A 12,560-nucleotide genomic window follows, 5' to 3' on the forward strand; every position below is an offset into this window, starting at 1 on the left:
AACGGTAGCGGGTACGTTAGTCACTTAAGCAACCCTTGCAGGTCAATAACTATCTGTCTTTCTTCTAGAAAAGTGAAACCACATTCTAACAGTGCTGCCATGGTGGGAGTATTATCTTTTGGGGATCACTAACCATGGTAAAAATGAATATGTAGTATTCTCCAGAATCGCACAATAGAAATAACCTTAGTATTGGTGATGGCTCTTGGGAAATGGATCATGTTAAAAATGTTGATAGCGGTTTTCTTGGTGGACCCTTTTTGTGAGCAAGCAATTCTGCTTCAGTGTCTTCACAATTCGTTGCTGGCAATTGCCTCCATCACAGAAAACTCTTCTTTTTCTTATCCTGAAGCCCTGTCTGATCCGTGCCCGCAGGGTTTGTTCCGTCAGCTGTGGGCCACCAGCAGAACAAGAGGCCACTGACTCAGAGTGAGATCAAACATTTGATAGCCACCTTTCCACTGCCTTCATTTGGCTAGAACATGGTTTTCTTCAGTCCAATTAGGTCTAGTTTTTCCATGTTTTGTCAAGCATTCATAGTAAGTCATAATCTTCTGGTTTCTTGGACTATGTTTTTTGTGAATCTTGAATTATTAATGAACGACATTCTAAATGCAGAGTGGGGACTTCTGAGGCTTGGAGCAGAAGTTGGAGCCTGATCAAATCTAGATATCGTCTGGTGGAGCCTTGTATGTCAGATCTGCAGAAAGCCTGTGATCTTTTCAAGAGGCAGAACCCTCCTAGAGGCACCAAAGAAACTAGTGTATAGGGCTGAAACGTCATCACAACCAGTGCTCTTTTGGTATAAGAAAATCCACTTTTTCAGCAAAAAATTCCATATTTGTGCTCCTCCGAGGCTGATGTGTTGTTTGTTCTGTTTTATAGCTGCCGAAAGTGAGGTGCCATTCAATGAAAACAATTCAACCTGTCCTGTTATACAACTCTTTTAAAAGGGCTTCAACTACCACGATTGCCAAGTACAGGGCAAACAATCAGGCAGAAGGCTAGAGTAATATGTTAATTAAAAGCTCGGTGACAAACAAGGGGGAGAAAAAGAAAAAAACCTGAGTGTTTTTTTGCCTCAAGGGAATGGAAGCTGCATGCTGTGGTGCACACGGTGTACGCTTGCCTGCAACCATAAAAATACGCTGTTCCCATGGTGCTTCCTGTATCTAGTCTGAAAAGAGACAAGCAATGAGACAGAAAGGAGAGGAAGCACTTAATTTCCCTTGATTTCCCCTGTTTCTTTACGTCTCCCCAACACTCTTACTTTTGGTGGCCAAAGTTGAGACATCCTCAATTTAAAAACTACATTAAAAATCCACGTTCTTTCCTAGGGGAGTCACAGTCAAGCACAACTATTTAATTATGTCTTAATTCCCTTATCTGTTGAGGCAGACAACTTTTTTGGTGTTACGAGTGTCAGCTAGCTTTTATGGTTGTGAAATAAAAAGAAATAGAAGCCACATTTGTGGTTTATGGATGCTAATTGCTGCTGCATTTAGGTGTGCAGAAGGGGGCGGTTAAAAGGCTGGAGCGAGACGGGAGAGGATGACAAAACCCTCGCTTGGGCGCGTACTGAGGTTCCAGTGGTGCCGCTCGCACACGCACTTATCTGCTCGCAAAGGAAGTGCCGTTTTTTATCAGAATATTACATCTCCCAAGCCCAGATCGAGCCCTACCGCTGATGGGACTCAGGGGTTATCTCGCAACATCAGCAGCGCTGCACAAGTTCACTTGACGGGGGATTTCTGTAAGAGCTCAAACCAGGCGAGGAACCGGGGCTGCTGAGCCGTGCAGGGCTCTCCACTTTGGGAGCCCGGCATGGACTGAAAGTCGCGGTGTTGTCAACAAAAAGAGCCTCTTGACTTGGTTTTAGCGGCAGGAATGCTGCCGAGCATGTTCGGTGACATCAACACAGGGAGTTGTCACCACGGCCTGTCTGACTGACACCAGCTTGGACTGTCCTGCACAATGGGTAGCCCAGGGCTGATACAGAAACTCGGATATTCCAGTCGCCTTGAGATAATCAGGAAAGTGAGCTGGTTTAGTCTACTTAACCCATTATGCTCAGCAGAAAATAGGATTTGCTTTTGAGATATTGGTGTGAAGTATCAGACAAAGTCTGGAAGGGGAATGGATGCACAGCGTTAGTCAATTGATGATGGACTCCTTTCCACAACTTCTCAAACCGCCTTTTTCTTCGCTTGTTCTACAATGTGCATCTCAGATTCACATAAAATAATTCCTTGAAATTGAAGGTGAGATATGTACTTATTCCTTTGACATCAAAGTCAAGGGTAGATGAGTTGTGGTGTGTTCCCTCTCCACCTCCCCCCCCCAGCAGGAAATAGGTGAAGATGAAGAAAACGGCCCTAGGAACTCAAACCACGTGTCGTTGTAGAAAGTAATCCATTTTTAGAAATATGGGTTGGTGGAAAGGAAATCAGTTAATTAGGATGACTCACATTTTGCCCCCCAACTAGGCTGTTCATTTAGCCCAAAATGTGTGAGTTTAAGGGGCAGTTTTGCTGCTGGAAAGGTATCGGAAAGCAGCAATAGATCCACACGAGCCCAAACTTTGCTAAAACGCAGCAAATGTTTCCATGAGCATTGGAAATGCTGAAGCTTGTTTCCAGTGGTGTTGTGTCTCGTTGCCGGCTAATTTTAACTGCATTCTGCAAAATTTGCATCATGTATGAGATGCTGTATTACTTCTGGTACCTCTGCCAGACAGGGCTGAATCGGGTGTATTGCTCTGAATGGCAAAAACTCAAATATTTCATTATAAACCCCTCAATTTGGAGACAATGTGCTTGTCATCTAAACTTCAAGTCTTGGAACTGAGATTATTTACTACTGGAATTATTTTTTTCTAGTGAAATCAAATCAACACACTTAGTTCTCTCAGTATTACGGTATTCAAGGTTTTTGAGCAACATCTTAACCAAGCTCCTGTCATCTGTGGTGAATATCAATGGAATTTTAATACCTGTAAACCTATTTCCCTGCTCTTCATGTTATTATATTTTCTCTTCATATTATATTTTTCTGGTACGAAGCACAGGAGTGTATCGCATTGTAAGAAAGATTTTTGGGAGATGAATTTTAAAAGGCCAAATGAAACTACGCTTTTAACTTCTCAGGATAGAAGTTCATCAGGAAAAGCAGTTGACCAGGGACGATCATGCCTGAGCAGCCTTATTAGTAATAGGTCCCTTGGTACAGCTAATGAAGGCGATTATCTGATTTTAACATGTGGCCTTTCTCAGTCTGACTGTTGGGTCCAGATGTTCTCTGATTAACTGTCTAATTGAAGTCTGATTTAACGGTTGTGATTGTATCTGGCTTTCTGGACTTCAGGAATTGTAATTTTAGAAATGTTTTCTATGAGTGACTTTATCTTAACTGTAACAGAAGGGAAGAACTCATGCAGTTTCATCTTTTTTTTAAGAGGGAGAATTTAAAGATATTAAGATTTGACTCCAGCCTTGGTAGCCCTTGGTTTTTGGATAACGTTTTTCCTTTATCACTCTCTCTGTCAGTATAACTTTAACATATTTTGGAAACGTCTTAAAATGTGTGCAGAGTGAGCAGGTGCAAGATCTACTCTACATGGTTGCGAAGCTTAAGGAGGAGATTGAGATGCCGAGGACCATCAGGGAGTGTGAAAAGGAAATCGACTGGTGGAGTAACTCCCTGGCATGCCACTCAGAGAGGCTCCAGGGGGATACCCCCCAAAAGGTGATGAACCCCTTGCCCTGTCGGGCAGAGGGAGAAGACCATGAGCCAGCACTGGGCCCTTGTGGCCAGGAAGCCAATGGGACCTGGGGTGGGTTAGAAGGGGGTGGTCAGTAGGTCAGAGAGGTTCTCCTGCCCCTCTGCTCTGCCCTGGGGAGACCACACCTGGAATCTTGTGTCCAGTTGTGGCCCCTCAGTTCCAGCAGGACAGGGAACTGCTGCAGAGAGTCCAGCGCAGCCACCAAGATGCTGGAGGGAGTGGAGCATCTCCCGTGTGAGGAAAGGCTGAGGGAGCTGGGGCTCTGGAGCTGGACAAGAGGAGACTGAGGGGGGACTCATTCCTGGGGATCAAGATGGAAAGGGGGAGTGTCAGGAGGATGGAGCCAGGCTCTTCTGGTGACAACCAGTGTCAGGACAAGGGGCAATGGGTTCAAACTGGAACACAAAAGGTTCCACCTAAATATGAGAAGAAACTTCTTCCCGGTGAGGGTGTCAGAGCCTGGCCCAGGCTGCCCAGGGAGGTTGTGGAGTCTCCTTCTGTGCAGACATTCCAACCCGCCTGGACACCTTCCTGTGTAACCTCATCTGGGTGTTCCTGCTCCATGGGGGGATTGCACTGGATGAGCTTTCCAGGGCCCTTCAACCCCTGACATTCTGGGATTCTGTGAAAGTCCTAAAAAACCCACTAGATTATTATTAGGCAGAAATTGGTAATAGACAGGAAATATCAGGTATGAAATTATAGTTTTACACAGGAATATACAGCTTTATGAGAAAAATGCTCGTATTTGAATAAGATGCTCTAAGAACCAGTTACATAATTCAAGTTTCATGGCTCACATGAGCTTGGAGATGATGTGTGTTGTTTGGTGGTTGTTGTAATTAATTGTACAACTAGATAAATTATACTGTGGTTTAATGATAGAAAGACACTGGTATTAATGAAGTAGAAAATATACATCCGAGTGCTTGGAAAATGATGCTTTTTTTTTTTCTTTCTGATTCTCAGTGCTGCATTTCAATTTGATTTGTTTCTATTTTTGTTTCAAGTCACAATAAAAACAAGGAAGCTCATTACCCTAGAGCACGCACTCCGCAAAGGGGAATTGTGAAAGTTTCTCCCCTATTTTTAGAAGTGAAATTTCCACCAGGTGCAAACTGCACCGGTTCATTTAGGAATTACCACTCAAGTATGTTTTATATGGCATCAAAACAAAATAGATGCTTGTTTTTTGTATGAGAATGGATTCTGAGCAACAGTATTAATAAAATTCTGGAAGGCACAAGGATGAGATAAAACCAAAGCAAATCTGTCCAAGTAATGATTTTCGGCAGCGGCTGCTGCTTCCTTTGTTGGCAAACAGGGATCTCACGAAAGCATCGCTGCTGTTGGGAAAAAGGAGGTTGTCAGTGGGGTCAGGGGAGGAAACAAAGCCACATTGGGCCAAAAATCCTGGAACTCCTTTCCCTTCCCCAGAACAGATATCGGCGGACACTGAGAAAAATTGCCTCATCTCTGACTGTGTCACCTCTTTTTTAATATTTTCCCCCCATTTTTTAATTTTGATGGATGTACTGCAAATCCCTCTGTATTAATGAAGGAATACAGGTGTTTTTTAAATGTGTGACATATCTTGCCCTGCAGTGTGTTAATTCTCAGGATTCTGACTTTAATTTGGAAACTCTGCTGATTTCTTCTGTTTCACCACGTCCGTCTGTTTTGTTTCAAGCTGGTTCAGGTAAAGGAATCTCGTGTTCTGGGAGCAGACAGACCCCAGTATGTGCACACTAGGTTTTGGTTTTCTGCTGCTGTTCCTGGGGACACTTTGTGGAGATAACGGTGATGAATCATCCGTTAATACCTGCAGCATAGGGGAAAGGGACCTGGGGGTCCTGGGGACAGCAGGGTGACCATGAGCCAGCACTGGGCCCTTGTGGCCAGGAAGCCAATGGTACCTGGGGTGGGTTAGAAGGGGGTGGTCAGTAGGTCAGAGAGGTTCTCCTGCCCCTCTGCTCTGCCCTGGGGAGACCACACCTGGAATGTTGTGTCCAGTTGTGGCCCCTCAGTTCCAGCAGGACAGGGAACTGCTGGAGAGAGTCCAGCACAGCCACCAAGATGCTGGAGGGAGTGGAGCATCTCCCGTGTGAGGAAAGGCTGAGGGAGCTGGGGCTCTGGAGCTGGACAAGAGGAGACTGAGGGGGGACTCATTCCTGGGGATCAATATGGAAAGGGGCAGTGTCAGGAGGATGGAGCCAGGCTCTTCTGGTGACAACCAGTGACAGGACAAGGGGCAATGGGTTCAAACTGGAACACAAGAGGTTCCACCTAAATATGAGAAGAAACTTGTTCCCGGTGAGGGTGGCAGAGCCTGGCCCAGGCTGCCCAGGGAGGTTGTGGAGTCTCCTTCTGTGCAGACATTCCAACCCGCCTGGACACCTTCCTGTGTAACCTCATCTGGGTGTTCCTGCTCCATGGGGGGATTGCACTGGGTGAGCTTTCCAGGTCCCTTCCAGTGCCTGACACTCTGGGATTCTGCCAAATCCAGGTAGTCACAACGCACACCTATAGACTCTTGTTCTTCGGCATCCGAATCCTATTAACAGCTGTCAAAACCTGGTAAACTATTTATATGCTCTCACAATTTGTTTAATTGGATAGTTAGGAAATGGCATACAAGAAAAGCTTTTCTTTTTTCTTTTCCGTTTTTTTTTCCTTTAGTCTGGCTGAACATCTGTAGCATTAGGGGCTCATTATCTCTGAATTGGCATAGCAAATCAGCAGCGTCATTAAAATGCCACATTAAGATGATTAAGTTTCTTTGTTATCCAGTTGACTTTTTGCATGTGCTGAGGATTTCACGATTATGACCCCGCTCCTTGTAAAACACTTGAGCAACATCACCCTTTCATGCCGTTGTCTTTAATAGCGTCTGGGTTTTATTCCTCGTGCTTTTCATAACACTACTGGTAAACTTTGCTTAACACCAGTGCAAAACTTACGTTCTTTTCTCTATATTGGATGCAAAGGTCTTGGATTAAATGTAGTAATTGGTGGGGTTTTCCTTCTGAGACTTCCTACTAGAGAGAATCACTAAGGTAACGCTCTAGCTTGTCCTAATTCTTTGCTGCTGTTGACTCTTTAAATTCATGCATTTTATAGAACATACACAAGCACCGTTCATGTGGTGACTCAGTCTGAAGTTGCTACCGCAGCTTTATTTTGGATTTTCTCCAGAACCCATTGTTTTTACAATGTTTCAGGTGAAACAAAAATATTACTCTGGAGTATGTCTTTCATCTCGTAATCATCTCCCCAGGAAATGAAACCATGTGCATCAGCCTTAACGCATCACACTGGTGCTTTGTTGTGTAAAACCTACAACAGTCTTTTTTCTGCAGTGTATATTACCTTCATGAACCGCCTCAAGAAAAATAGTTACCTGGGTTGGACACCGTGAATGGTTTTTTCCTCTTACCTCTTTACTTTCCTAAGCACGGGAAAGAGGATAGCACATTTTTTTTAAGCTGGAGGAACTTTGTTAGTATTGTTAGGGATAATAGTGTTTTTCATCAGCTAAATTTCCCTTTTCTTCTCAAAGTCGCAGCCGCCTTCCTCTTGCTTGAGGCGGACGAGCCTGGAAACTCCCTAATCTCATCAAAATACGTTGGTATGGTTTTTAGGTGACAGATACAAACCTTTCTCCCGATCTCGCAGTATTCCCTGTGTGTGCCGGTGCACAGAGCAAAAGTCAGGACTGAAAAAGGAATTTGGTTCCTTCAGATCTCTGCAACCACCTGGTTCATTTTCAGGCCGACCTGGACTGAGCCGTCTTGTCCTCAGCCTGCTTTGTACCAGAGCTTTCTTCAGTATCGCTGTCAGGACGGCAGAATAGACTCTAAACAATAACAGGTGTGTTAGGGCGGAAAAATTCCAACCCTTCTAACACTTATTTGGTTTAAAAAAGCCTCTTCCCTCGTGGCTTCTGTTCTGTGGTGTTCTCAGTCATCAGAAGGTGAATTTTTTCCGTTGAGGTTCTTCAAACACCTACATGCGAACTGAAAAGCGTTCGAGCTTTGGTGGGATATCGCTGGCGGCTGGAGCGGAGGGGATGTTTGCTGGGGGGAGGCAACAGTGGTGGAAAAACCTTGAGCAGAACTCAGGTGCATCCTTCTCCATCACTAAAAGAACGCGAGTGCTGTGAGCAGTCAGGGCGCAACCTGGAAAATGCAGAGGTAATTATTTTCCGCGGCGGAACCATAGGATGGCTTGCCCAGTTTGTGCCGGTCGGCACCGGCAACTCAAAACAGTTTTGGCGTTGTGTGGACACCGGCACACTCTAAAAGAGTGAAAAGCTGTGAGCCGTGTGGTGAAGAACAGAAAACGGCGGAGATGTCTTCTCAGTTGGAGGTTGCAGCTCGTCCTCCGCTGCTAAGCAATCGCATCTGATGCAGACGAAGGTGAGACGTTGGGTAGAAAGTGGGAATTGAAATAGTTTCTGAAAGTACCAACAAGGTGCAGCTGCGGCGTGTGCTGCCTTTTACCGCGCTGCGCAGGATGTAGCAAATTGTTTTGGAACTGCCTCCTCTTGAGCGGGAAAAGAGATTCCGTTGAAAGCTGCTTTCAGCAACTGGTAATAATATTTTCATTAGGGTGATGGAAATGGATGCATAAACCGATTTTGAAGGAGTCTTGATAGCAGGATCGCCCTTGCACCCTCAGAGATGAAGCTGGAGCAGAGAGGAAACCCTGTTTTGGTGGAGCTGGGAATCCCCGGGATGCGAAGCAGAACTGGTACTGACGGTGCAGGGAAAAATGGCCCATTTGTGGGTGAATCTCAACTTACCTGTGAGCAAACACCCAAACCTGTGTGGGCTCCTCAGGACCCCATGCCAAATACTAACAGATGTCTAGCATAGGGGGAAAAAAGCCACCCTGTGAATATCATCATCTATGGGAGAGCACCAAGAGGAATCTCAGTTTCCCATTCCACCATTTCTATGGTGGATTCTTGCATAGGGTGGAGAAATTGTCACCCACCTTTTCCTTCAACCCAAAGTAAAATAGACAGCGCAAATATTTAGGATAGCGGAGCGATTTTTATCACTAAAATAGAGTTGAAAATTTTGATGTCATGAAAGTATTGCTTGCCGACCCTTGATTTTTCAGTGCAGCTTTTATGTTGCCGCCTCATTTGTGCTGTCACTCATTTGTTCTCGGCATTTTATGTGGCTTATTACTCAGAACCGGAGCTAATACTTCTTCAGTGGTCCAAGTTCTGTACTTGGGAGGAAGGACAAGTGATTAAGTGCCAGATTTAACTGTCTAACCCTCGGTTTGAGAGAGGAGCAGGTGGCCATGAGAACAAGACTTTCAAACAGGAAACCATGCAGTTTGTCTCCTGGTGCTTTTCTTCACTTGGTAGTTTGAGGCAGAACTCAAGTCAGCTCTTGTATAGGTGGAAAAGTCAGCTTTAGGCAGAGAAAAGCTGTCCTGACCATTAGAAAGCAGTGCTGGTAATGCTGGAGTTAATAGTGGAAAGGAAATTCAGCAACAGAAGTTGGGAATCATCAGCTGTTTATATAGTGTGACCAATTTGCTTATATTTTTATATGGGAGTGTTATTGTTAGTAAATTCTTAGCTGTTTGCTACATTCTCCTCTTGTCTTTTCTCTGGACGTGGCTACAGGTCCAATGACATATTGAAAGGCCATGGCTGCTGATTTTCATGAGTCTTTGTGTTCTTTGCCGCATAGTCACAATATGACTTTGGACAAAACGTTTAACCTATCTGGGATATATTTATTTATCAGGACATCTTTACCCTGCCTCTGCTGGTTTTACTCGCATAGTAACTTTATGATACAGGTATCAAGATTAGCGGATGCTCGTCACACATGTGAGATCTTTGGATAAAAATTGCAATTTGCAAGGGAAAATTAGAATGATTCATTAAGCTTAACTGATGAGAATCTCTACCATGGGAACACTGGAAGTCTTATACTGGATCAGACGTATTTTTTAGGCATGTTTCAAACACCTGAGGTTCCGCAGGAAGAGATAAGTATCCTTTAAAATCTGTGTCTTTCTCTGTTTCCAATTCACAAGGAGCAGCCTGAGACACTAATTTCTAGAGGCTGATTGCGAGTGATGGGAATAAGTATTTTCTTTTGAATCCTGACTAGCATCATGTAATTGCGGAAGTTTGTTCTGTATTATACTTTTATAACCTGTAGAAGGAAATTGTACATCAAAGGTAATTAACAGGCAGGTCAATATTTTTAAAGGCTATCACACCATGTCATTAAGTATACATGATCGTGAAGACTCACGTCTCAATTGCATTGCTTCATCTTTGGGTGTTTAAATAAAACTTTTAGGAAGACTGAGAATGTAATTTAATGTAATTTTGGGTGAGTTTTTTTCCTAAGAGACTTCATTGTGCCTAAGCTGAGCGTTTTTTCCCTTTTGTGCTTTGTTTTGCCTGCAGATGATGTTGTTACAGTGAAAGGTGAATACAGTGAAAGAGAGGAGAGTGCTTTAAATTCAGAGCCTATGGAAAACCCAGAAGAATCTGAAATGCCTTACACCTATCCCAGAGAATATACTGAATACGAAAGCATTAAACTGGAAAGACATTCCGGTTCATATGACAACATCAGGCCAGCTAGTGGAAAAATGAACTGTGATATCTGTGGATTAGCCTGCATTAGCCTCAATGTCTTGATGGTTCATAAGCGTAGCCACACTGGTAAATATCCCTATATTATTATCGTAAGAGCTGAATACTGAAAGAATAATAATTTGTAATCTAGACTACTTATTTTTTTAAAAAAGATACCAAAATCAGGATTTCCTTGTTCTGTCTTTGATGCCACATGTGATCTCTGGCATGTTACTCACTTTTCCGTGCCTCACTTTACCCACCTTATCAGGATTAAACGTTAGTAAAACCATGTTTTTGAGGCATTTTAAGAATTTTGGATGAAAGGCACTATGTCATTTAAGTATTTCAGCCATTGGTTTTGTGCCGCCCTTTCCGGTCCGTGTATGTGTTTCTCTTTGTGCTGTACTTTGGCAACAAACCAATGAGCATCTTACATTTCCACCTGCACTAAGATAAGACTATATTTTTTCTATAAAAACTGCTAGCTTGATGGAATCAGCCTCCTCCAGAACACTTATTTCCATGGAAAAACTGTACAGGGTTTTCCATCATCATACCTATGTTACAAGAAGCTGTGACACCCAAGCTGCATTTAACTCCCACTGAAGTCAATGGAAGGGCTGTGTGTGTGTTTCTATAGAAATAAATTGATCCAGTATCTCATTCTTTCCTCTTCCAAAAAGGAAAAAGGGTATGAGGATATCGTGATACCCACGTAACCATTAAATGTCCTTTTCTGTATGTCATTTTAAGGTGAACGGCCATTCCAGTGTAATCAGTGCGGAGCTTCCTTTACTCAGAAGGGAAACCTCCTCCGCCACATTAAACTACACACAGGGGAAAAACCTTTTAAATGTCATCTTTGCAGTTATGCCTGCCAAAGGAGGGATGCGCTAACAGGTCACTTAAGGACACATTCTGGTAAGTGACTTCAAAGACACTTAATGTGTTTCAGATGTGTGTCACTAGGACACTTGGTGTGGAAAATATAAAAGAGTCAGCAAAGTTTGCTCAGCTGCTCTAGTTTTGAAGGAGTTGACAAATAGCAGTGACCAGTCCCTCTGCGTGCTGGGCTGCTGGAACCATCTCCTCTTTGAATCCAAAATGAGGGGACGGGGAAAGCCACAGTCACAGGCTCGATACCTGCTTGCACAAAATAACTCCTTGCTCTTCTCGAATGAGTGGAGCCAGTGGGCTCTGAATTTGAGGAGCAGCGTGAAGAAATGCTTTGCTGGGACTTGGTTCCCCTCCTGCGCTGTTAGGATGGCTCCAGGAGTGTGATCCACCTCGTGGTTGGGTAGTGCCTTTCATCTGAATGTCTTAACATGCTCAACAAATGCCAGTGGTTTTTTGTCCCGTCTGTTTTTACAGATGAGAGAAATGGAGGCACAGAGCTGAGCTGACTTGAATAACAAGCCAGGTTTAAATTGATTAATCAGTTCTACAAGAGCCCAGGTGTGCTTACTCTATGTGTATATCCTGTGTTATACAGGGGCCTAGAAAGAAAATGTTTATTCTAAATGACAGATGTTATCTCTGCACTTCACCTTACAGAACAAAAAAAATCAACCTCACAAAGAATCAAAGTTAAAAAATGAGATTATCTGACATGGATAAATGAGGTTCTGATTTAATCAAGACCCAGCACGGTGATGGTGACCGTCCCTCGCTAGCACAATGCTAAAAGCATCACTGTGCTTCAAACATCTCGTGTGGTTATTGCGACTGAAGTTTTTAAAGCTGGCTTATAAACAGTATGAAGAAAATATCTTCAAGTGAATCACACAAATAAGTGAGCAATTGCATTAGCAGTAGGGAGTATGATCTTTTTGCACAATATAAAATGCAAGGCTAGTTGTATCGGTGCTGTACAGGGATGATATTTTGCTTGGGTTTGTTAGAGGATGTCTGTTCACAAACCAGTAACGAGATAATTCAGGAAGCGCCTTGAGTCCTTGCGTATGAGGTGCTGGGGAAAGCTGTGTGAATGCTTGAGTTTCAAACAGGTTGGCTTCAGCTTAAATGAATTAAGAACATAATTCACTTTCCAGCCAGGGGCTTTGGAAATTAAATGAACCTCACATATGGGTTTGGTTTGGTTTAACTTCATCAGTTTCATGGAATCCTTGAAAAATTCTGCACGGACAGGCCCCA

General features: G+C 43.6%; 1 protein-coding gene across 10 annotated transcripts in view; it reads left to right on the top strand.

The window, feature by feature from the left end:
* The window catches only part of IKZF3 (IKAROS family zinc finger 3), a 29,625-nt gene that overhangs the window by 5,098 nt on the left and 11,967 nt on the right, over positions 1–12,560 (top strand). For 6 of the 10 annotated variants that reach the window (XM_065039274.1, XM_065039272.1, XM_065039278.1 and 3 more), the window contains exons 4-5: positions 10,230–10,490; positions 11,160–11,327. The exons of 1 other annotated variant lie outside the window; for it this stretch is intronic. In XM_065039274.1, the coding sequence (XP_064895346.1) occupies positions 10,230–10,490; positions 11,160–11,327 (429 nt within the window). The remainder of the gene's footprint in view (positions 1–10,229; positions 10,491–11,159; positions 11,328–12,560) is intronic. 3 more of the 10 variants (XM_065039277.1, XM_065039275.1, XM_065039276.1) reach the window with 2 other exon arrangements.

Source organism: Columba livia, chromosome 23 (genome assembly GCF_036013475.1).
Source record: "Columba livia isolate bColLiv1 breed racing homer chromosome 23, bColLiv1.pat.W.v2, whole genome shotgun sequence".
Taxonomy (NCBI): domain Eukaryota; kingdom Metazoa; phylum Chordata; class Aves; order Columbiformes; family Columbidae; genus Columba; species Columba livia.